The sequence below is a fragment of the Heptranchias perlo genome, chromosome 21 (genome assembly GCF_035084215.1).
Source record: "Heptranchias perlo isolate sHepPer1 chromosome 21, sHepPer1.hap1, whole genome shotgun sequence".
Taxonomy (NCBI): domain Eukaryota; kingdom Metazoa; phylum Chordata; class Chondrichthyes; order Hexanchiformes; family Hexanchidae; genus Heptranchias; species Heptranchias perlo.
Genome location: NC_090345.1, coordinates 7,632,198 through 7,658,446, shown reverse-complemented (window position 1 = coordinate 7,658,446; position 26,249 = coordinate 7,632,198). Strand labels below are relative to the sequence as shown.

Here is a 26,249-nt window from a genome sequence, read left to right as displayed (position 1 = left end):
CTCTGAGGCATTAGTGTGGACTTTGAAAGCTTGAGAATAGTTGGGACAAGGTAGTATAGGGTCTGCACATGAGGCATTTTTCAGCCTTTCAGAAGCATTTTTTGCCTTGCCTGATCAGACCATTGCATTGTTCTTCCCTTTCTAGGTTAAGTGGGTTAATGGTGCAGCTACCGCAAAAGTACCTGATCAACCTGAAGAATGTCCGTACATGTTTCTTGGTTCTCGCCCCTCCCTATCTCTAACTTCCTACAACTCTCTGCGATCTCTGCGCTCCTCCAGTTCTGGCCTCTTGCGCATCCCCGATTTTCACCGCTCCGCCATTGGCGGCCGTGCCTTCGGCTGCCTAGGCCCTCAGCTCTGGAATTCCCTCCCTAAACCTCTCCGCATCTCTACCTCGCTCTCCTCCTTTTAAGACGCTCCTTAACCAAGCTTTTGGTCACCTGTCCTAATATCTCCTTATGTGGCTTGGTTTTACTACGTTAAAGGTGCTATATAAATGCAAGTTGTTGTTGGTTGTGGGATGGAGACCATCTTTCCCTGGTTAGCCATTAGAACTTGAAGTTCCTGACCATACTGGTGACCCAAGTACACAACCCCAGCCGTTTTTTTGTTGTCCTCATTCATCAACCTTGCTTTGCTTAATCTCATTAATTATGTTGCGACATGAGTGAGATGATTGTCCCATTCTGGCTAAATATGGTCACGTCATCAGTGGTACGTTAGGACCTGTCAGAACACAATACACCACCTGCCGGAATGTGGCTGATGCATTCTTCAATCTAAAAGGAAACCAAAAATCCCTGACGTTATAACAGAGGATCATGAGTAGGTCATTCAGCCCCTCGAGCCTGTTCCGCCATTCAATTAAATCATGACTGATCTGCATCTCAACTCTATTTATCTGTCTTTGTTCCCTTGATACACTGATCTAGCAATCTCAGTCTTGAAGATTTCAATTGATCCACATCCATTTGGGGGAGCGAGTTCCAGATTTCCACTACCCTTTAAGTGAAAGAGCCTAAATGGCCTAGCTCTAATTTTAAGATTATGCCCCCTTGTTCTGCAACATGCAGAGGGCAACTGGGTTTCTGTGCTAAGTGGCACATGCCCAATAAACTTTGTCAAGTCTGGAGTCATCTGATGATCCCCAGGATCCCCTTCCGTGAGGGCACCGATTGGATAGGTGTCAGCTCTGACGCATCGGGGTAAAAATGCGTTACTGGGCGGTAGCACAAAAACGGGCGGTGTTGGATGGGCCGCTCATTATCCGCCCCGCCTGATAATTGAATTTTATTGACTGCAGTGGAAGTATCTGCACTGCAGTAAATACTGGGCAGGGCCTATAACAGGCGGCTGATGCAATACCCCTCCCGTTTTTGTGCTACTGCCCAGTGATGAATTTCTACCCCATCATTTATCTGGTCGATGCGATGAACGTTGAGATGCCAATTGCTGAGCTTAGTGTCATTCCCCATGTTGATGGTGTCGGTCTCTCCTCCAATTGCTGTGCTGTCCTTCTGTTTCAGTGCCTTCAGAACGTTAAGTAGTCTGGTTGCTGACACTTTGAAGTCACTGTGTGTGTGTGTGTGTGTGTGGCTATGATGTTATCATGACTGCTTTTTCACCAGCAGGACAATGGAATCGGCTTGGATGAACACTTAACCGAGGAAGAAAGGGCAAGAAAGAAAGCAGAAAGGCGAAGGGCCAAAAAAAAGGTTGGTTTTCTTTGCTTTTAGCTTTTCAGTGGCTATAGTAACATTTCTGCAGCAAAAAGAAAGGGAATGAGCAGAATAGTACGGTGAGATGGAGCATCAACGAGCATCATTGCAGAGCAGAGGGATGCAAACTGAGTTTCCAATCTCCAATGTGGTGCTGTGGGAAGTTACCAAAAGGAGGTTTGATTTCGTCCCCCACACTGCAACTTGGTGGGGCGGTGGCGGGGTGGGGGGGGGGGGGAAGAAAAATGTACAGGACCTCCCGTGGGAGAAGAAAGTCAGCACCAAGATGTTGCCGTTTGTCTCCTAGAAGTCACCTGTGAGCAGGTGACCCATTTGCCACCTTGGCCGTTCAATGAATTAGAAACCTCCTTTCCCTCCCCCCAGCCCCCCCTCCCAAAAATAAAGAATCAGTGTTCTAGAAATGTAATTAGTTTACACCCGGATCACGACTTTGGCACTTTCATTAAAGGAGAAGGAACCTTATGGAATAAGTATTATAGAAATTGCGTAGAGTTCCCCCAGAGTTCGGAGTGCCTCGTTTACGCTTACCAAAAATGGAGGTTGCCATTGGTGCGAAGGGCCCATAAGCCAGCGCCTATCGGGGATGGGGATGGGGATGGGTGGGGAATGGACCCAGGAGAAGCAGTACTCAAACGGAGACCCGCATATGCCACACTCCACCATCTTTCAGCTACTGTTCCGATCAAGGCGGAAACCTGCGATGCCCATGGCCAAAATCCGGGGAATTTGACTCCGTGCTTTTAAGTTTGACTGACGACCTACCCGATGGCAGCTGACGGGAACCACTGAAATGTCAAAGTCGAACGTCGTGCTATCTCCAGAGTTCAGGCCCCTCCCTATTAGAGTGTTTGGATGACGGAAGGAGGAGGTGCCTGGCATCAACTGTACTCCATTAATATTTGATCAAGGAATAGAGTGGGGCAATCTCCTTCACGCTGGACTCTTTGTCTACCCTTCTGCTCCAGTCTTTGTAGCAACAAAGAAAGCAAGTTGCCTTTTGCAAGTAACAGGAATTCAGCATTAACTGCTTGCTGATCATAAATTTATAGTTGAGATCAGTGTTTGAATTTAATGCAAATTGGTGAGATTAGTTTAGGATTAGCTTCCTTAAATAAACTGGTAAGTTCATTGCATTAGGTAGCCAGTCTGCTAAATAGAGTAAAGTCTGTATACTTGTAATTAGCAATATTTCCAGAACTTATGCGACTGTGTCCTTTTGAGCTGGCATGGATGAACTGATTGCCTCTCTTTCCTCTGGGAGGATGGTGTTAGCCGTCTGAGACATCTGAGGATAGTGATGGAATGGATAGTCCCTCTACAGATGAACCTCCATCTGAGGATAGTGATGGAATGGATAGTCCCTCTACAGATGAACCTCCATCTGAGGATAGTGATGGAATGGATAGTCCCTCTACAGATGAACCTCCATCTGAGGATAGTGATGGAATGGATAGTCCCTCTACAGATGAACCTCCATCTGAGGATAGTGATGGAATGGATAGTCCCTCTACAGATGAACCTCCATCTGTAGAGGGACTATCCATTTCTCCTGGATCCTACGCTTCTGGTTAAATTTACCTTCTATGCTGGTATCTGTATCTGGACTAGCTGTCTTTAACCTCGCCTCTTGATCTTGGGGGGAAATATGTACATCTACATGACACATTTATCTCCAGCTGGTATAACCATTCAATCTTAACTTCTGTAACCTTTCTCTCTGTCACAGATGCACTTTTTGATTTTTACAGAGGCACCCTTCTACATATTCTAGACAAAGAGCTACTACACATTCTACGACAAAGATTACTAAACAAATTGGAACCAAACTAAGAACTCTGACTGACTGAGAATTGTAGGGGGCTAAATTGGATTAGGCCATAAACCGGGAGCAGGTGCCCCGATCCTCGGCTAACCCGCGCCCAGTGCTTCCCGTGCAAGCAGGATGAGACAGTCGTCCGGCCTCAGTACTTACCTGTAAGCAGCATTGCAAATCAACGTTGACACGAGGATTCAAGGATATTCGCACTTTTCACCAGCAGGGGAATCCCTAATCTCTTAAAGGCAGGATGTCTACCTGACAGCCTGCCAAAATCTCTTAAAGGTAGCTGGTACCAGTTATTGGCTAAAAATAATAGTCTGCTGTCTGCATGGTTTGAACAGAGATCAGACATTGCGCACGTATAACACAGATGCAGGTCCCGTCACTATGTTTACAAACTGTTGAGTTATGATAAAACATCGAATAAAGGTTGAGCACCACTAAATCCCACATCCTCCAATCTGCATGCCAGACTTCACCAATCTTCCGATCTGAGTTTGTACCAGGCCTGCGAGAGTGCGTGCACGAAGGTTCTCTGCTGATGCACTAGAGGTCTTAGTGCAAGAGGTGGACAGAAGGAGGGGCATCGTATATCCCCAGTGGGGAGGGGGGAGCCAAGAGGCCCTCCAGACTCATGCTGAAAAGACAGTAGGGGATGCAGTCAATGCCAGGCGCATAGCACCACAAACATGGATACAGTGCAGGAAGAAGTTCAATGCTTTGACACGAGCGGTCAAGGTGAGTGAGGTCAACTGTCAAGTGGCGTCACCTATCAACTGCATCACTAGCCGCATCCACTGCTCCACACACTACACCCCCCCATCACCCACATACCAACAAACTCTTTCCATCAGCACTCAACTCTTCCAATCAGATGCTTCCTCTCACCCTTACACATTACCACTGTTGCAAGCTGCCCACCCACATCTCACAGGTCACACACACTGGCAGCTATTCAACCATGACAGATACATCACCCAGACACACGTCCCGCTTTCTTGCAGGAGAAGGTGGTGCATAACAGGAGGCAGAAAGTGGCAGTGGCATTTAGCCCCTCGAGCCAGTCCCGCCATTCAATAAGATCATGGTTGGTCTGTGACCTAACTCCATGTACCCACCTTAGCCCCACATCCCTTAATACCCTCGGTTCACAGAAATCTATCAGTTTCAGATTTAAAATTCACAATTGAGCTAGCATCAACTGCCGTCTGTAGAAGAGCATTCCAAACTTCTCCCACCCTTTGCGTGTAGAAGTGTTTCCTAACTTCGCTCCTGCAAGTCCTGGCTCTAAACGTTAGGCTATGTCCCTCGTCCTAGTATTCAAGTATAGGAGACCTCCAAAAACAGTTACAAATGCATCAGCAGCCTGAAGCAATAATCCAGCAACTAATCTGTATATCCTGCATGGTGCCTTGAAATAGCACTGGTGGGGGGTCCTCCAGGCTCTCTAAGACATGTTCAGATGGTCGTGGTTAAGACTGTGTGTTGAGTGGAGTGTTAGACACCATTTTGGGACTTATCACTTTAAATCAGCGTTGCACACTGATCAAACGCATATTCTCTCTACTTTACCAAGGTGGCGACGGCGCACATCATGCTAGAATCGTGCTTGTGCATCCAAGACGCCAACTTGAATGTTCGGGAGGCCGCGTAGTGCTGAAACAACAGGCAGCCCAATGTCTAGCCCGTAGTGTCAAAATCACCATCTTGTATATCCTTAATTTCCAAAGGAACCTCCTCAATTCTGTTGACCAATCTCAGTGACACGTGTTAGAGTTCAGCCCTTCTGGTGTCAATCACCTCACACAGCCCTGTTGATCCTCTGATGACTTCCAAATCAATGAAACACACTGCGGTACCCAGACACACCAGTTTGCTCATTTACTCCCTAGTTTCCCAGGTCTTTGCTAACAAAGGGGTCACGCACAGGTCCAAATAAGGCAGGACATCTTTATGACCCCACTTAATGAACCATCTCCGTACCTGTGGTCTTGAATAGCTCATCTTCTATCCCTGGTAAGGAACGTTTCATTTGTATAAACCTTCATGGTTTAATTAGAATTGGCCCTTTTCTTACCATTCCGTCTGACTACTTGACTACATTTTGCAGACACATTTAAGACAATTCATAGGATATAGAATCATAGAATCATAGAAGTTTACAACATGGAAACAGGCCCTTCGGCCCAACCTGTCCATGTCGCCCAGTTTATACCACTAAGCTAGTCCCAATTGCCTGCACTTGGCCCATATCCCTCTATACCCATCTTACACATGTAACTGTCCAAATGCTTTTTAAAAGACAAAATTGTACCCGCCTCTACTACTGCCTCTGGCAGCTCGTTCCAGACACACACCACCCTTTGAGTGAAAAAATTGCCCCTCTGGACCCTTTTGTATCTCTCCCCTCTCACCTTAAATCTATGTCCCCTCGTTATAGACTCCCCTACCTTTAGGAAAAGATTTTGACTATCTACCTTATCTATGCCCCTCATTATTTTATAGACTTCTATAAGATCACTCCTTAACCTCCTACTCTCCAGGGAAAAAAGTCCCAGTCTATCTAACCTCTCCCTATAAGTCAAACCATCAAGTCCCAGTAGCATCCTAGTAAATCTTTTCTGCACTCTTTCTAGTTTAATAATATCCTTTCTATAGTAGGGTGACCAGAACTGTACACAGTATTCCAAGTGTGGCCTTACTAATGTCTTGTACAACTTCAACAAGACATCCCAACTCCTGTATTCAATGTTCTGACCAATGAAACCAAGCATGCCGAATGCCTTCTTCACCACCCTATCCACCTGTGACTCCACTTTCAAGGAGCTATGAACCTGTACTCCTAGATCTCTTTGTTCTATAACTCTCCCCAACGCCCTACCATTAACGGAGTAGGTCCTGGTCCGATTCGATCTACCAAAATGCATCACCTCACATTTATCTAAATTAAACTCCATCTGTCATTCATCGGCCCACTGGCCCAATTTATCAAGATCCCGTTGCAATCCTAGATAACCTTCTTCACTGTCCACAATGGCACCAATCTTGGTGTCATCTGCAAACTTACTAACCATGCCTCCTAAATTCTCATCCAAATCATTAATATAAATAACAAATAACAGCGGACCCAGCACCGATCCCTGAGGCACACCGCTGGTCACAGGCCTCCAGTCTGAAAAACAACCCTCTACAACCACCCTCTGTCTTCTGTCGTCAATCCAATTTTGTATCCAATTGGCTACCTCACCTTGGATCCCGTGAGATTTAACCTTATGTAACAACCTACCGTGCGGTACCTTGTCAAAGGCTTTGCCAAAGTCCATGTAGACCACGTCTACTGCACAGCCCTCATCTATCTTCTTGGTTACCCCTTCAAAAAACTCAATCAAATTCGTGAGATGTGATTTTCCTCTCACAAAACCATGCTGACTGTTCCTAATCAGTCCCTGCCTCTCCAAATGCCTGTAGATCCTGTCTCTCAGAATACCCTCTAACAACTTACCCACTACAGATGTCAGGCTCACCGGTCTGTAGTTCCCAGGCTTTTCCCTGCCTCCCTTCTTAAACAAAGGCACAACATTTGCTACCCTCCAATCTTCAGGCACCTCACCTGTAGCGGTGGATGATTCAAATATCTCTGCTAGGGGACCCGCAATTTCCTCCCTAACCTCCCATAACGTCCTGGGATACATTTCATCAGGTCCCGGAGATTTATCTACCTTGATGCGCGTTAAGACTTCCAGCACCTCCCTCTCTGTAATATGTACACTCCTCAAGACATCACTATTTATTTCCCCAAGTTCCCTAACATCCATGCCTTTCTCAACCGTAAATACCGATGTGAAATATTCATTTAGGATCTCACCCATCTCTTGTGGTTCCACACATAGATGACCTTGTTGATCCTTAAGAGGCCCTACTCTCTATATATTTTCCTGCAAGGTAGAGTAGCAACAGTTGAGGAGATTTAGTCACCAGTTTAAACCAATCCAGGAAGTTTAGGTTGGGTGCAGGACTGTGTGTTAGGAGCTGACATAATAAGAGCAGCTTTAACATACATGTCTCTTGTGAATCCTTTTGGAAGCTGTGAAATGCCCACATTCAAATGTTTGATGTGGCTAAGGTTACATAATTGATTTGGCATCAAGCCAGCCAGCTGTAGGCATTTTGTGTCTATTTTGATCGCAATCTTTCAAAAACTGCTAACCCTAAGATATAATAAAGTGCTTTAACTTGCAAATGGAACAGTTTGCTTGTACTCCAGGTGAACGATGCAACGTGAACACGTTTGGGCTTGAGGGGAATTCCTTTATAATACGATGACTGTCAGATAATCGACTTGTGTTTGTTAATAAACCTAGTGCAACAAAGGCAGTTCAGAATACAGCTTATTACTGTTTCAGTGCCCAGGGACACAGATGTTAGGACTTTGATATGCATCCTTTTTTTCCAGCTGCTGTTCTCATTCTCTTTGGTAGATGAATCTGTTTGCTTATTTATTTTTCTAATTAAACTAATTTTTCTCCACATAGTCTGACAGCTTCTCAGCAAAGGTTGTGTCAGTTAGCCCCTTCAAAGAGGAGCTGGGAGATTGTCTTGTTGGAAAGTTGCCAGCTTGTCTCAGTTGATAGCACTTTGGCCTTTTGAGTTAGAACTTTGTGGCTTCCAGCTCTGGGCCAGGACTTGAGCACACAATCACGGCTGACGTTCTCGTACTGCACCGAGGGAGTGCTGAATTGTCGAAGGTGATATCCTTCAGATGAGACGTTAAACTGAGGCCACATTTGGCCTGTCCCAATGATTCAGTTAGACATTAAAGATCCTGCGACATAATTTTAAAAGAACAGGGTCCTGGACGATGTTCCTCCCTCGACTGAAACCATCCAAAACAGATTAACTTGTCATTTGCTGCCTGTGGAACCTCAACTTTTTCAGATTGGCTACACTTTATCCACATAAAATAGTGACTGTGCTTAGAAAGTAATTCATTAGCTATGAACCACTTTGGGACATGCTGAAATGTGTGATTGAGATGCCAAATAAATGCAAACTTTCTTTTTTCCTTTCTTTCCTTTTTTTCCTTTTTTCCTTTTCCTTTTTTTCTTTTTTTCCTTCTTTGTTTTCTTTGCTTTTCCCCCCTTTCTTCCTCCCTTTCTGTCCTTCTTTTCTTTCCTCCCCCCAATTTTCAGTTGCCCCCCCCCCCCAGCCTCAGCAGCTTTTTGGGGGAGAGTTTTCCAGATTTCCACTACCCTTTGTGTGAAGAAGTGCTTCCTGACATCACCCCTGGACGGCCCAGCTCTAATTTTAAGGTTATGCCCCCTTGTTCTGGACTCCCCCCACCAGAGGAAATAGTTTCTCTCTATCTATCCTACCAAATACTTTAATCACCTTGAACACCTCAATTAGATCACCCGTTAATCTTCTATACTCCAGGGAATACAAGCCTAGCCTATTAGACCTACTGGCTCTTCTGTGATTTTCAGCAGTCAAAGCTGACTCATTAAGATTGCCAACTGATGGGCTGCTTGCACCTGTGAAGCTGTATCCCATCAAGAGTTAGCAGCTCCGGAAGGCAAGAGGAGAACATTGGGACATTTGGAAGCAGGAATATTGGATACAAGTTTAGACTGCAAACATGAATTTGACAGATCCCTCTCTTTCTCCCCCTCCCCCCAAAAAAGCCCCTTTTCATGTTCACAGATGGGTTGAGAATCCATTCTGATCCAGTTGACTGTTACGTGATTACAGTTTAAAAAAAACAAAAATAATAAATAAGGCCTCGTCCTGAACAGCCGAATTCCATAGATGCTGCTAGAAAGATGAAACCTTTGCATTGATCTCTCTAATCTGCCTTTTTCTTCCAGCGCCAGAGAGAAAGAAGAAAACTCGAAAAAGGAAAAAGCAATGAAGAGAATGAACAGGTAGATGATGGCTACCAGCAGTAGTGTAACCACTTCTTAATCTAAATTAGGAATACCTTGTACTGATTTACTAAATTATTTCATCATTTTATCCTGTCTTCTCGCCTATTGTTTACTTGAAGCCCATTGACCCTTTGACCAGGTTTCTCAGCTTTAAAAATAAAAGCTAAAAGCTGCACATCTCCATTCAGTGTGGAGCAGTTCTGACATTGCACCAGCACGACCGATGCAACATAACCTCGGTCTTCCCTGAATAATGCGGAGTGTGAATCAACTTTATTCTGTTGCTCTGAGATTGCCTGGAGGAGGGGTTTTCATTCCAAACACCCTTCCCCCACATTGATGCACGACAGCTGCGGTTTTAACTGCAAACAGCGTGGCTTTGGTTCAGAACCGCTCCACGATACGCAGCACCGCGACATGACATAATTCGTGGATCCTGTGCGGAATAGGGTTGCCAACTCTGGTTGGACGTATTCCTGGAGGTTCCATCACACGACCACCTGCCTCCAACTGCCCCGCCCCCCACGATCTTCTGCCATTGGTTGCCCGACGAGCCCATCCTCACATTGCACCCCCTTCCCACAACCAATTGGAAAGTGAACAGACTTCATTATCCGATTGGATGATCCTTGAATGTCACAGTCTTTTTCCCCATCTGCAATATTTTTCTAACTAATAAATGAAAATGTCCAAAGAAAATGGGGGGAAAAAACCCCCACTTTTTTAACACCCCTTTTTCTCCTGGGCTGCTCACAGGAGACTCCAGGACAATGCTGGAGGGTTGGCAACCTTGGTGCAGATGTGCATGTGTTCAGGAGTCCCAGAAAGTGTGGAGTTGATCTCCAGCAAAGTGATGCAAGCAGAAATTCTGCTCAACAATTGTTTAGGGAATGGAACAAATGTCAAGCTGGTTTTAATAATAACTTATATTCAAAATTTAAATCCTTTCTTAAGGCCTTCTTAGGTAAATGACAGAATGGTCGATGTGCTTATAACGGATGTCTTTTCAAATAATATTTTGTTGGGTTTCAATATTTTCAGATACACTAACCCAGCAGGACAAGTGGGAGCATGAATCAGGGCTGCGAAGGGCATAACTTGCATTTATAAAAGTAGAAAAACGTCCCACGACGTTTCACAGAGGCATAATGAAACAAAAAATAGACGTTGAGACAAAGGAAGTATTTGGAGGGGTGACCAAAATGCTAGGTCAAAGAGGTGGGTTTTAAGGAGAGCTTTAAAGGAGGAGAGGTTGAGATGCGGAGGGATTTAGGGAACTATTTGGAAGACGGTAATCAACAACTGAAATGGGTTCAAAGAAGGTTGATTGAGGTCATCATTGGACTCATTTAAGAAACCACCAAAGTGAGGAATGGAAAGATAGTATTCAGGAAGAATGAAGTCAAATGGGCTGAAGGGCTGCCTTCATTCAAAACCATCTTGAGATCCTCTGCTTTGACCTTTTAGAAAACTCAGTATCACAGTGACTCTGCGCGTGTCAGCTCAATCAGTCTGTCCAGGGAGACAAAGGATTTTCCCTAATCTACTGGCCTTCAGCAATTCTGTTCCAGAATTGTACAGTTGTGGGTGTTAGTGAAATGGAAATACTCACTTTAGAAGGGACTGATTAACACTATACAAGCGTACAGATAAAGCTGGAGTTTGCACAATAATTTTCAGTCATTCAAAAAAAAGTGCAAATTAATTTTAACTGCGAGTTGCACTTGCGCAGAAGGTGCTGGAAGCACTCAGCAGGTCGGGCACGTGCCTGTTGAGGGAGAGAAACGTAGGAGGGTTAATGATTCACGTCGATGACCTTTTGCCAGTTCTGACGAAAGATACAGAGCCTTTTAAGATAGCAAAATGCACCAAGGTGCTTCAGAAAGGGGAGAATTGGATGCCAAGCAAGAGTTGGCACAAAGGTTAGGGGAGGTGATTGAAGGCATGGTCAAAGAGAGAGGTGTTGAAGATTCTTCTGAAATTGGGAATTCGAGTAGATGTACAACGGCTTACGACACACAGAGAGGGCGGGGCAGTTAAAATTCACACTAGACCAGAGTTGGAAGGGAAGAGGATGGAAGCATGGATTTAAGGTTGGAATGTAGCTGTGGAGATACTTCTAAATAAGGGCATCAATAATTGCAGTGTTTAGATTCCTTTTGAGTGGTAGAGGAATGTTATAGTAAACAGCGAATAAACTGGGAGTAATGAGGCAGATACCAAACAAGGGGCTATACTAATCCCACAAACTATAAGAGCCGAGCTCAGGTGGATCTTAATAATCATCTCAGCCCCCTTGGTTAAATTTCAGCCATGAATGGTGAGCTGCAGCGATTGTGTTTAGTTTGGGGTCTGTTTTTATGATGGCAGATGTGACGGCCAGTATATTTAATTTTTTCTAACGTTATCAGATTTACAATTTCTGTGTGCTCTTGTGTTTCGTTTTTTTTAATTTTGTGTTCATTGGGTCCAAGGAATCGAATACTTTTGTCACCTAGTGTCGGCAACAAGTATTCCCAAATCAGAGTGGCAAAATGCTGAGAAAAACTCCTGCTTTACCAGATCCTGTTTGCCAACCCATGGCTTAGAAAAGATGCTGTTTGCCTAATGGGTAATTCAGGTGCATGATAAAGATCTTGTGACACTGTTCAAACATTCCTTCCTCAAACATCAACAATGTTTGTGGTATTACTGTGTGCTCTGTGCAAATTTGCCTGCCCTGTGTGCCTACAAGAGTCACTCCGTTTCAAAGTAACTCCTTGTATGCAAAGCGTTTTGGGACTCTCCTGAGAGATGCGATCAAGCATTGTTTAATGCTAGTCTTGTTTTCTTTTAATTCTTTGTAAAATTGAGCGTGCGAACCTTTTGCCTATGTTTGTAGGAAGATGAAGACAGCGATAGTAATGAGGAGATTGAAGAAACTGTTAAAATACAGAATACTGCGGAGGGTACAGAAGGAGGGAGGAAGACTTCACAGCCACTGGGCCTCTTTGGGAATGGAAATACTACACCTGCACCATCAACAATGGACGAGGTACAACCAGACACCAAAATCTCAGCTATTTTATCACTTGGGTCTCTTAAAAAGAAAATTTGAACATTTTTAAATAGTGATAAGTTGTTTGAAAAAACAAGTCTTTTTAAAGCAAACTATATTCACACACTGTTTTTTTTTTCAAAAATAGGACATTGAGATGAAATGTGGTTAAAATGCTGGTGAGTTAGTTTTGAAGCTGTTTCCCCAAAGACTGTGAACAACAAGCAATTTATTAGCCTGTCTCGGTACCTCACACCCATTGTGTTGGGAGATCCCTGTCCTGGGAGTCATCTGGCGTGGTCCCTCCCATTGGGTTATGAACATGGGGTTAAAAAACCCGAGACTCAGGCAGTCATGTCCTTAAACAGAAAGCTGCGAGGGCAAGCTTTTGCCAGGCTTTGGAGGAGGGTAGTGAGAAGTTATTTTGTTTAAATCAAACAAGATGACTCACTGATGCGTGGAAGTGTAGCGCATATAATTATTTAATATTATTATGTGAAGACAAGTTGCACTGATTGGTTGGACTCACTTAATTCATAGCCCTTGCTCTGTACGTTCACTTGCTGTGAAATAGAGCAGTTTAACTATTTGTATCCGGCCTCGTCATAGCAAGTTTCCTCAGTCCGCCTTTGAAAGGATTGGACAGGCGAGTGTGGCATGAATGTCCAGTTCAGATCACAAGGTGGTACTATTGTTACACCCCTAGGTTACACTATCATATAAGTAGATATTAGGCAGTGTATATTAATCCTGGTATGCGACTGACCCCACCGAACCCGAGAAGGTCTCTAAGGCAGACCTGAATTTATCACATAGGGTGACAGTTTGGCTGTGCATTTTCTATTGGCTCCAGCAAACTGCAATTTAAAAGCTCTCGTACAGTATTGTAAATTTTATCCGGTCGGGGTTCACTCTGCCCAATTCCTCCTAACCTCCCAGCGATCTGTGAGTCTATCAAGTGTGGCAGAAAAAGATATAGGCTGGGAATTTCCTCGGAGCTGCACCTGCTCTGCCATGGTACCATCGCGGAAACCCAGTTTACACGTTTGGACTCTAGGGGAATCCAGGGATATGGGGATCGGGCGGGAAAGTGGAGCTGAGGTCGAAGATCAGCCATGATCTGATTGAATGGCGGAGCAGGCTCGAGGGGCCGTATGGCCGACTCCTGCTCCTATTTCTTATGTTCTTATAGTTTTGGTAAAAGTTACGGCACTGGAATTCGGAGGAATTTCCTGACAATTGTGACGAGAGCAGAATGTTTCCTGCTGTTAAATTTTCACATGTTGTCTTTCCAAAAGAAAACTGGTTTATATTTTCCCTGTTTTACCCTTAGTACCTTGTGCCTTTGCAGTGTTTAGCAAACAGAGTTTGTGGCGGGGACCAAAGACAATGGGCTTTGGTATTCCTAATATTTAGTTGGAGGAAATCTTAGTTCATCCAGTACCGGATGTCAGACAAGCAGTGTGACAAATGAGAGACAGTGGAGGGGTCGAGGGAGGTGGTTGAGAGGTAGAGCTGGGTGTTGTCAGTGTACATGTGAAATCTGACTGTGTTTTCGGATGATGTCACCGAGGGCCAGCATGTAGATGAGAAATAGGAGGGGGCCAAGGATAGCTCTTTGGGGGACTCCAGAGGTAACGGGAAGAGAAGCCATTGCAGGTGATTCTCTGGCTACGACTGGGTAGGTAAGAATGGAACCAGACAAACAAATAACTCTCTGAAAGGTCAGCTGTTTGAACATGTGAGCGCCATCAGATGATGTCAACGACCTTTGACGTTCACTTGAGTGAGGGAATCACCATTGTTTTTGGAACCTGTTTATAGTCCAGAGCCCTCAGGAGATGCACAAGGCTGTTGGCAGCTATATTGGCCAGGTAGTCATTGGGCATTTGTCCCTCCACATGATTGATGGGGTTTATTCAATTGTGAGCCGTTCCTTCTTTGATTTTCCTTTTTGTGTCCGTTTAAGTTCACGGAGGATGAAAAGTTAAAATTCATTTTGGGACTTTTACCTATGTGGTCTGAAAGGATTTTGTGCTAGATTCATGTAATGTTTTTGATTTAAGGTCAGATTCAGCTTACTAAATTCTCAAGAGATGCACAAGCCATATTGGATGTTAATTAGGGATAGAATCATAGAAGTTTACAACATGGAAACAGGCCCTTCGGCCCAACATGTCCATGTCGCCCAGTTTATACCACTAAGCTAGTCCCAATTGCCTGCACTTGGCCCATATCCCTCTATACCCATCTTACCCATGTAACTGTCCAAATGCTTTTTTTTTTGGATGTTGGGAAGTAATTGTCAGTGTCTGTGGAGAGAGGAAAAACGCAGGGTTAATGTTTCAGCTTGATGACCTTTTCATCCGAGTTCCCTAAAATAAAGCAGCAGCATGCCAAGATGCAAAGCGGAAATCCCCTCACTGATATCTTTCAAAATTCATTAGAATTGGGTAAGAAAGAAAGACTTGCAGTTATATAATGCCTTTCAGGACCTCGGGACGCCCTAAAGTGCTTTACAGCCAATGAAGTACTTTAGAAGTGTAGTCACTGTTGTAATGTCCTGCCGATAGAAAGGATCCTGGAGTGCCATTCTGGACAGGTCAGGCAGCACAGTCATCACTCTACTTACTCCTGTCACATTAGCTTTGAGACAATGAGGCTCATAAAGCTTGGAATAAAAACAGAAAATGCTGGAAGACACTCAGCAGGTCAGGCAGTGTCTGTGGAGAGAGGAAAAACGCAGGGTTAATGTTTCAGCTCGATGACCTTTTCATCCGAGTTCTACAAAATAAAGCCGCAGAATGCCAAGATGCAAAGCGGAAATCCCCTCACTGATATCTTTCAAAATTCATTAGAATTGGGTAAGAAAGAAAGACTTGCAGTTATATAATGCCTTTCAGGACCTCGGGATGCCCCAAAGCGCTTTACAGCCAATGAAGTACTTTAGAAGTGTAGTCACTGTTGTAATGTAGGAAACACAGCAGCCAATTTGCACACAGCAAGATCCCACAATCAGCAATGTGATAATGACCAGATAATCTGTTTTTAGGTGTTGGTTGAGGAATAAGTGTTGGCCAGAAGAACTCCCCTGCTCTTCTTCGAAATAGTGCCATGGGATCTTTTGCGTCCACCTGTGATAGCACCTCTGACAGTGCAGCATTCCCTCAGTATTGCACTGGACAGCCTAGATTTTGCGTTCAAGTCTCTGCAGTGGGACTTGAACCCACAACCTTCTGACACGGAGGCAAAAATGCTACCAACTGAGTCACGGCTGACACCTAATGGATTGGAAAGTAGCAAGTGTGACCCTTGTTTTTTTTTAAAAGAATGGGACAAGTGATGCACCCTGAGAATACAGACCTTTGGGCCTTATTTAAATTGTGGGGAAATTACTCGAGAGCTTGATTAGGAGCAGCGTTGGGGATTATCTGAAAAGACTAGTTCTGATTAGAGAGACGCAGCACCTGTTCAGAAGGGCCAGGTCATATCAGAGCAAGTTACTGGATCCTTTGAGGCGGTTACAGAACTGGTGGATGAGGCGGAAGCAGTGGATGTTTGCTGCCTGGATTTCAGTAAGGCTTTTGCCACTTTGTCACACAACGACTGATTTGCAAGGTGTGTGCCAATTGGATAGTATTAAGCAGACTGCGTTGCTGAATCATTGGTAGCGCAAAATGTTGGTGCATGGAGATGTGTCAGAGTGGAAACCGGTTGCCGGTGAACTCCCACAGGGGTTGCTACTTTTACTGCTGCTGCTGTTTGGAATATTGTCCAAGCTTGCGGGTTGAGACCAAGCACGGGAATTTCCTCCGAGTTTGTCCCGCTCTGCTGCCGTAATTTCAGTGGAAGTACCTTTCCCACTTGTGGACGGCCTTTCTGCCCAACCTCTGCCAAAGTTACAGCGCAGAGCGGCGGAAGCTGCGAGGGAATTTCCGGCCCAAATTGAATCCCACGATGCGCTCAGTGATTCCAGCCGCTGTATAATAATATAAGGTAGGTCCGTAGGCAGGGAGGTTACAGGTGAGGTTCAACCTGGATCAGTGTAAAGGTCATGAGATTGGGTAGAAGAAGGTTGGGGATTCTAGGAGTAGGGGGCACAGTCTAAAAATTAGAGCCAGACCTTTCAGGAGTGAGATTAGAAAACACTTCTACACACAAAGGGTGGTAGAAGTTTGGAACTCTCTTCCGCAAATGGCAATTGATGCTAGCTCAATTGCTAATTTTAAATCTGAGATAGATAGCTTTTTGCCAACCAAAGGTAGTAAGGGATATGGGCCAAAGGCAGGTATATGGAGTTAGGTCACAGATCAGCCAAATGGCGGCGTGGACTCCTGTTCCTATGTTCCTAAGCAATTGCTTATTAGTTTGTAATGTGCTTGAGATAACGGAGCAGAAAAGAGATCTTGGTGGGCTGGCAGGGGTGTGTTTTGTTGTATAGGTTGTTAAAACCGTTAGCTCAGTGCTCTCGCCTCTGAGTCAGATGGTCATGGGTTCAAGCCCCACTCCAGAGACTTGAGCACAAAAAAAATCAAGGCTGACACTCCAGTGCAGTACTGACTTTCGGATGAGACGTTAAACCAAGGCCCCATCTGCCCTCTCAGGCGGCTGCAAAAAAAGATCAGGGGAGTTCTCCCCGGTGTCCTGGCCAATATTTATCTCACAACCGACACCATTTTTTAAAAAAAAAAGCAGATTATCTGGTCGTTATCACATTGGATAGCTCTTTGAAAGAGCCGACACAGGCACGATGGGCCAAATGGACTCCTTCTATGCTTTATGATTCTATGATATGATTTCTAGTTTGGAGAGAAGGAGGAGGATGAGGGGAACTTGATAGAGGTCTTTTAAGATTTTCATGGTTACGGAGAATTTGGAAACAGGAACATGTATCTGTTGGGCACTGCATTTGAGGAGCATATCTGGCACAGTGAGAAAATTGTAACCGGAAAGATAAAAGAAACGACCTAAATGTCTCAATAAATCTCCAGCACACTCGTCCATGGAATGGGAGGATATGGGTTTGGTCCTGAAATTTCCATAATTTCCTCCCCTCCGCACATACAATGGAGAATGTCTGATGTCCGTACCCTAACTCACACCAAGTCCCGTTCACCCATCACCCCTGTGCTCACTGACCTACATTGACTCCTGGTCTGGCAATTTTAAAATTCTTATCTGTGTTTTCAGACCTCTCGATGGCCTCGCCCCCTCCCTATTTCTGTAACCTCCTTCAGCCCTACAACCCTCCGAGATCTCTGCGCTCCTCCAACTCTGGCCTCTTGCGCATCCCTGATTTTCATCACTCAACCATTGGCGGCCGCGCCTTCAGCTGCCTAGGCCCTAAGCTCTGGATTTCCCTCCCTAAACCTCTCTGCCTCTTTTCCTTTAAAACCTACTTCTTTGACCAAGCTTTTGCTCAGCAGTCCTAATATCTTATGTGACTTGGTGTCAAATTTTGTTTGATAATCGCTCCATTAAGGGCATTATATAAATGCATGTTTGTTGTTGTTGTTGTTGTTGTTGAGTTGATAATCTCAGCCGTGCCTGCCTATTGGGAAGGAAGTGAGGCTTAAAAAGGAAGAGACAATGCACTTACAAAAGTGGTTTTGTTATATTTCCTTCTAGGAACCTGAATGGGATGTAAATAGTGCTTTTGTTGCCAATGCTGCAAGTCACATTAAGCCCAAGAGTAAAGCCAAACCTGACAAAAAGTCAAAGGAAAACAAGGAGAATGAGGCAAAAAACCACGAGGTGAGTGTGTGCCCTGCCATATTTAACCCTAACATCCACTCTCTCTCTTTCATTGAAAGCGAAATATTCTTTTTAAATTCTCTTTCCCTCTGATGACCTGCTTATCTGGCTCAGATTCCAGGTATCTACCCATTCAGTGTATTGCTTTATCGATGGCAGCGATTGATACATTTTTGTTAGGCCAGGGTATTAAGGGGTAAGGAACCAAGGCGGGTAAATGGAGTTAAGATACAGATCAGCCATGATCTAATTGAATGGCGGAACAGGCTCGAGGGGCTGAATGGCCTACTGCTGTTCCTATTGAACCACAAGGCCGCAAACCTTGTCGGGAGGATTCGGATAGCCAGTACTGCTGGGCAGATAACATAAGCAGACTGGGAAGAGCCTCAGGCTGATTGATGCCTACTGTCCAAGGACTGAGTTATGAGGAAAGACTGGAGAAATCTGGACTCTTAACCCTATAAAGGAAGCCATTGATAAGGGACCTTGTAGAGGCATATAAACTGATTGGAAATGGTAAATCCAGAAAATGACTTCAAATTAAACTCTGACATTAGGCCAAGAAGTCACTGATTCAAGCTAGTAAAAGGCAAACTTAGTACTCATATCAGGATACATTTCACATAAAGAGTAATCAACTGTTGGAATGGACATTTGGATATGGTAGTCATTTAAGAGACAGTAGATTGCTGTGATGAGAAGGTTAGTTTTTCTGGTTAAGGCGAACGGCCCTACTTATGATTTCGGGAACTCGCTTGGAAGTTTTACAGATCTAGTGGTATAAGAGGAACTGGATATAATGCTCTTGAAATGGAAGGGAGACCCTGAGCTAATGACTGTCTCCAAGAGGGTAACACAGTATGGAACGGGTAAAGGCATCTCTGCTCATAAGCCTACTCCTTCAGTAATTGATATTGAATCGGCCTTTTCAGACATTCTGAAAGCTGCTTGTACGGTACATAGTACAGTTGACTCCCTCTGCTGAATTAACTGATCTCAGCTGGACTTGGGTGCCTCTGTGCTAGTGAAGAGTGGGGGGGGGGGGGGGAAATTAACCAGGATTCCTGTAGATGCTGGGCGAGAGCAGGGTCAGGCTCCTGTGTGATGCCCCACGCTGTCGAATAGCTTGTGGCTCTCGCTGTGCAGCTCACACATGGAAGAGTGGCTACTTGGGCAAGATACTAGAATGTTGGTCTAGATTATGTATGAAACGTATCTTCCACCCACCCCCTCTGCCTGTGCTGACCTAACTGTAGGTTGGTTTTATGGTACATTTTTGTTTCTTTGGTTAAATAAAGATGTTGTTTTGTTCGAACTGAGTGCAGCCAGCTTGTGACCTGTGACTTTTCAATTCACTTTTCAGATCAGTGGTGTGGATCCTTTAATATTGAAAAGCAGGCAACTGGCTGGTAGGTTATCGAATGCAAACGTTTGCATTATTTTAGTGAGCATGTGCTTGTCTCTTGTTTCCCCCCCTTTCCCTTCCCCCATTAAACTTACATTTTTGTCCTCTTACCTAATTGGAAAGGCATTCCTTAATTTCTGCCTCTGGGCCTTTGGCAGTACTGGTCTAACAGCAGCTACTAGGGCGCAAGTGTGGGAAAGGCCCAAAGTCCCAGACCCTTAGAATTGTCCCTTTCCACGTCTCTCCCGCGTGGTTGAAATTGGGGACCTTGCCCCACGTGGACAATCGTGGGGCAAGCCTCCCATCACCACCATTTCCTGCTGCAATGCGTTAAGAGTATGGGTCTCCAAACCACAACCCACAGGCCTGTAGGGCCTACGGGCCTTTGGCAATCCAGCCCGTGAACCTGAGGCATCTCCGTCGCATTTGCGTTGATATTTCTTATTCGCCCTGTTTTGAATTTTTGCAGGCCCGGGTGGGGGGTTTGGGAAAAGGTTGCGTTCGGGGCAATCCACTGGGAATTGGAACACCAAGATCTGTTGGCATCAGCACCTTGGAGATGTCGGCCGATTAATGGGAAATGTGGGTTCGAACTTTTCTTCACGACTTGATCCTAAGTAGTCCGCACAGACACAACGCTTAAGACATTCCTGCGTTAGAACTCACTCCAGTGCGCTGTTCCAACATGCAGTCAGCACTTAACCATTCAACTTTCAAGTAGCATTTCCACTAAGCAGCCAAGCTGTGCCTGTCGGTGACTGATCTGATAGACTTGCCGGTCTGTCACTTGTTGACCGGAAGTCACCGGTTAACGGTTTTGGCTTAGTACACGGAGGAAGAGTCAATTCTCTCTTAATTCTCAATTCGCTTTATTAACGTTATTAGATCATGTACATACTGCTTATACGTCTGGTTAGATATAGGCATGCAGTTTACAGCAGGTTATACAGTTTTATACTCAAATTAGGATTTAAATGCACACCCACTAGGTTTCTCTGACGAACACTCCCTGAGTGGTCACAGAATAGAAAGGATATTATATTACCCGGAAAGGAGAGATAATGCTGGCCAGGCGATTCGCTCTCTCGACGTCGTCTCTACGTCCCTGACGTAGGGTCCCTACTTCCACGATGGTTAGTCTCCGGAGTCTCCCTCAAAAACACACTCACTCTCTGGCACCAAGCCTGCAATGCTTCAGTTTTAACTTCAAGCCTGTCTTTTCGAATGATGCTGTCTTCTCCGGTTGGTTCAAAGTTGCTGGAGTGGTCGGTGTCATCCCCTGATTGGCTCTGTTCCAAGGGGCTAGGTAGCATCACCTCAATACTCCTTTTCTAAATAAGGCCTGGTGTCTCATCAAAGCTCCTTTGTCCCTCTAAGAAGCGGAATGAATTCAAACCGGTTCTGGCCAGTTCAGACCAGTGACTGAACTCCAGGTCACCTCAGTTCAAAAGTCAGTGTCTTTGTTAGCACTTCAAATTAACCTCAGTAGTTTTCTGCAGCCCCGGGCCAACACACTTAAAGAAAGATTTGCATTTATACTGCACCTTTCACGACCTCAGGGCATCCCAAAACACTTTACAGCCAATGATTACTTTTGAAGTGTAATCACTGTTGTAATGTGAGAAACGTGGCAGCTGATTTGCGCACAGTAAGATCCCACAAACGGCAATGAGATAAATGACCAGATAATCTCTTTTTTTTTAGTGATGTTGGTTGAGGGATAAATATTGCCTAGGACACCAGGGAGAACTCCCCTGCTCTTCGAAATAGTGACGTGGGATCTCTCGCGTCCACTTGAGAGAGCAGACGGGGGTCTCGGTTTAACATCTCTTCCGAAAGACGGCACCTCCGACAGTGCGGCACTCCCTCAGTACTGCACTGATGCGTCAGCCTGGATTTTGTGCTCAAGTCTCTGGAGTGGGACTTGAACCCACAACCTTCCGATTACGGAAGCGAGAGTGCTACCCACTGAGCCACGGCCGACACCTTGATGTAATATATTGTCAGGGGGAAAAATAACAAAGTGGTGCTGTAAATTAAATTCCTCTCTTCCTTCTCCCTCTCCCTTGATTCTAAACGTGTTTGGCATGTGTGAAGAAACTTGTGTGAATTAAGGCATTTATATTAGCTGGTTTGCATGATCTGAAGTGCGTGATGGTGATGGAGGAATCTGCAAGGACATTCAGAGATGTCTGCATGCTATTTTTGGCTAGTGATTTATTGCTCTGATCCATTCAGAAGCTGCCAATTTCACTGCCTTCGGGACACTTGTGATGCTAGAGCAACAAATAGTGTTAACACGGTAAGTGTGGCAATTGGCAGGGTGGTGTGCTCGCTTGCACGACTTATTATAAATTGTGACTTCACCCGCTGCATATTGTGTTTCACAGAGCAAGGAATCGACCTGGCTAAACAAGGCTACTATTCTAAGGCCGTGGAGCTCTTTACAGAAGCTGTTCAGTTCGATCCTAATGATCACAGGTAACTAAATGACCCACCGTTCAGATTTGAGAGCTGCTTTTGGCATCATTTGCAAGTAGTCCCTGGCGTAGTTAAGTAATCGTGAGAGATGCTTAGCTCCTCACCGATCCTCTTTATACATTGGCTTTGTCAACTGGATTGAGTGTGATAGATACATTTAAAAGGTCAATATTGCAGAGTGATCATCACACAGTCACTGTTTTTGCTGGCTTGTTAAGTTTCCGATTTTTCCCGTGCACAGGCTGGTAACTGGTCTATGAAGTTCCTAACACGTGGGGGGGTGATTTTAAACCCCAAGAACGGGTGGGTTGGGGGCGGGTGGGAGTTGAAAATAGTTGTTTCTTTGGGTCGCGACCCCAAAATTTTCGGACTTTGCATTCCCAGTGGGAAGCCTGGACTTTTACGCACCGATGTTAAAGCCGCGTTGCGGTCGCGACCCAAAAGACAACTATTTTCAACTCCCACCTGCCCCCAACCCACCCGTTCTTGGGGTTTAAAATCACCCCGATGAAGTCAAAAGATGTATTGACAAACATCTGCTAAAGTTTATCAGTTTTATTGTTTAGTGGTTAATTGACGGCATGTAAATTAAAAGCAAAGAAGCTCCTCTTTTGTTAAATTATTATTGAGTAGCCAGGCTGACAGATTAGCAATAAATCACCGTATGATATTGGATCAAATGCTCTAAAAACAGCTTGCATTTATCTATTGTAAACAATTTTACAACACCAAGTTATAGTCCAGCAGTTTTATTTGAAATTCACAAGCTTTCGGAGGCTTCCTCCTTCCTCAGGTGAATGTGGAAATGAATGGGATAAATTCATTTCCACATTCACCTGAGGAAGGAGGTAGCCTCCGAAAGCTTGTGAATTTCAAATAAAATTGCTGGACTATAACTTGGTGTTGTAAAATTGTTTACAATTGTCAACCCCAGTCCATCACCGGCATCTCCACATCATGCATTTATCTAGCACTTTTTAATGTAAAAGATACCCCAAGGCACTTCACAAATGGAAAATGGACACTGAGCTAAGGAGGGAGATTGAGGGGATGTCTGAAAGCTAGTTTGAAATTTGGGTTTTACAAGAACATAACAAATAGGAGCAGGTGTAGGCCATACGGCCCCTCGAGCCTGCTCTGCCATTCAATAAGATCATGGCTGATATTCTACCTCAACTCCACTTTCCTGCCCGATCCCCATATCCCTTGATTCCATTATAGTGTCCAAAAATCTATCGATCTCAGCCATGAATATATTCAATAACTGAGCATCTCTGGGGTAGAGAATTCCAAAGATTCACAACCCTCTCAGTGAACAAATTTTTCCTTATCTTGGTCCTAAATGACCGACCCCTTATCTTGAGATTATGACTTCTGGTTATAGACTCTCCAGCCAGAGGAACAGCCTCTCAGCATCTCCCCTGTCAAGTACAATACTGACATCTACCCGACAATGTGGAAAATTGCCCAGGTATGTCCTGTCCTCAAAAAGCAGGACAAATCCAATCCGGCCAATTACCGCCCCATCAGTCTACTCTCAATCATCAGCAAAGTGTTGGAAGGTGTCGTCGACAGTGCTATCAAGCGGCACTTACTCACCAATAACCTGCTCACGATGCTCGGTTTGGGTTCCGCCAGGACCACTCGGCTCCAGACCTCATTACAGCCTTGATCCAATCATGGACAAAAGAGCTGAATTCCAGAGGTGAGGTGAGAGTGACTTCCCTTGACATCAAGGCAGCATTTGACCAAGTGTGGCACCAGGGAGCCCTAGTAAAATTGAAGTCAATGGGAATCAGGGGGAAAATTCTCCAGTGGCTGGAGTCATACCTAGCACAAAGGAAGATGGTCGTGGTTGTTGGAGGCCAATCATCTCAGCCCCAGGGCATTGCTGCAGGAGTTCCTCAGGGCAATGTCCTAGGCCCAACCATCTTCAGCTGCTTCATCAATGACCTTCCCTCCATCATAAGGTCAGAAATGGGGATGTTCGCTGATGATTGCACAGTGTTCAGTTCCATTCGCAACCCCTCAAATAATGAAGCAGTCCGAGCCCGCATGCAGCAAGACCTGGACAACATCCAGGCTTGGGCTGATAAGTGGCAAGTAACATTTGCGCCAGACAAGTGCCAGGCAATGACCATCTCCAACAAGAGAGAGTCTAACCACCTCCCCTTAACATTCAACGGCATTACCATCACTGAATCCTCCACCGTCAACATCCTGGGGGTCACCATTGACCAGAAACTTAACTGGACCAGCCATATAAATACTGTGGCTACAAGAGCAGGCCAGAGGCTGGGTATTCTGCAGCGAGTGACTCACTTCCTGACTCCCCAAAGCCTTTCCACCATCTACAAGGCACAAGTCAGAAGTGTGATGGAATACTCTCCACTTGCCTGGATGAGTGCAGCTCCAACAACACTCAAGAAGCTTGACACCATCCAGGACAAAGCAGCCAGCTTGATTGGCACCCCATCCACCACGCTGAACATTCACTCCCTTCACCACCGGCGCACTGTGGCTGCAGTGTGTACCATCCACAGGATGCACTGCAGCAACTCACCAAGGCTGCTTCGACAGCACCTCCCAAACCTGCGATCTCTACTACCTAGAAGGACAGGAGCAGCAGGTACATGGGAACAACACCACCTGCATGTTCCCCTCCAAGTCACACACCATCTCGACTTGGAAATATATCGCCGTTCCTTCATCGTCGCTGGGTCAAAATCCTGGAACTCCCTTCCTAACTGTGGGAGAGCCTTCACCACACGGACTGCAGCGTTTCAAGAAGGCGGCTCACCACCACCTTCTCTAGGGCAATTAGGGATGGCCAATAAATGCTGGCCTTGCCAGCGACGCCCACATCCCATGAACGAATTTTTAAAAAAGTCCTCTAAGAATTTTATACGTTTCAATGAGATCACCTCTCATTCTTCTAATCTCGAGAGAATATAGGCCCATTTTAGACAATCTCTCCTCATAGGACAACACTCCAATCCCAGGAATCAATCTAGTGAACCTTCGTTGCACCCTCTCTAAGGCAAGTATATCCTTCCTTAGGTAAGGAGACTAAAATTGTACACAGTACTCCAGGTGTAGTCTCACCCGAGCCCTATATAACTGCAGCAAGACCTCTTTACTCTTATACTCCAATCTCCTTGCAATGAAGGCTAACATACTATTTGCCTTCCTAATTGCTTGCTGTACCTGCATTCAACTTTCTGTGATTCGTGTACAAGGACACCTAAATCCCTCTGAATACCAACATTTCTTAGTGTCTCACCTTTTAAAAAATATTTTGCTTTTCTATTCTTTCTACCAAAGTGGATAGTTTCACATTTCCCCACATTACACTCCATCTGCCACCATCTCGCCCACTCAACCTGTTTATATCCCTTTGCAGCCTCATTGCCTCCTCCTCACACCTTACTTTCCCACCTACCTTTTGTATCGTCAGCAAACTTGGATACATTACACTCGGCTCCCTTAGCTAATTCATTGATATAGATTGTAAACAACTGAGGCCCAAGCACTGATCCTTGCAGCACCCCATTAGTTACAAACTGGCAACTTGAAAATGACCCGTGTATTCCTACTCTCTGTTTCCTGTCCATTAACTAATCCTCTACCCATGCTAATATATTACCCCCAATCCCATGAGCCCCAATCTTGTGTAACAACCTCTTGGGTGGCACCTTATCGAATGCCTTTTGAAAATCCAATATACTACATCCACTGGTTTCCCCCGTTATCTACCCTGCTAGTTACACCCTCAAAAAACTCTAATAGATTTGTCAAACATGATTTCCCTTTCATAAAACTGTGTTGACTCTGCCTAATCATATTATGATTTTCTAAGTGCCCTGTATTTTGAGAAGGCTTTTGAAAGAGAAAGAACTTGCATTTATATAGTTCCTTTCACAAACTTGGGATGTCCCGATCCATTTCACAGCTAATGAATTACCTTTGAAGCGTAGTTACTGTGGTAATGTAAGGAAATGTGTCAGCCAATTTGAGCACAGTAAGCTCCCACAAACAGCAATGCAAAAATCACAGATAATCTGTTTTTGGTAGTGTTGGTCGAGGGATA

At 44.9% G+C, this 26,249-nt stretch overlaps 1 protein-coding gene across 3 annotated transcripts in view; it reads left to right on the top strand.

The window, feature by feature from the left end:
- zgc:123010 (uncharacterized protein LOC641500 homolog) overlaps positions 1-26,249 on the top strand; it is a 120,002-nt gene that overhangs the window by 39,314 nt on the left and 54,439 nt on the right. For 2 of the 3 annotated variants that reach the window (XM_068002048.1, XM_068002050.1), the window contains exons 3-8: positions 1,629-1,715; positions 9,423-9,479; positions 12,364-12,516; positions 18,148-18,273; positions 19,637-19,682; positions 22,069-22,159. In XM_068002048.1, the coding sequence (XP_067858149.1) occupies positions 1,629-1,715; positions 9,423-9,479; positions 12,364-12,516; positions 18,148-18,273; positions 19,637-19,682; positions 22,069-22,159 (560 nt within the window). The remainder of the gene's footprint in view (positions 1-1,628; positions 1,716-9,422; positions 9,480-12,363; positions 12,517-18,147; positions 18,274-19,636; positions 19,683-22,068; positions 22,160-26,249) is intronic. The other variant, XM_068002049.1, reaches the window with a different exon arrangement.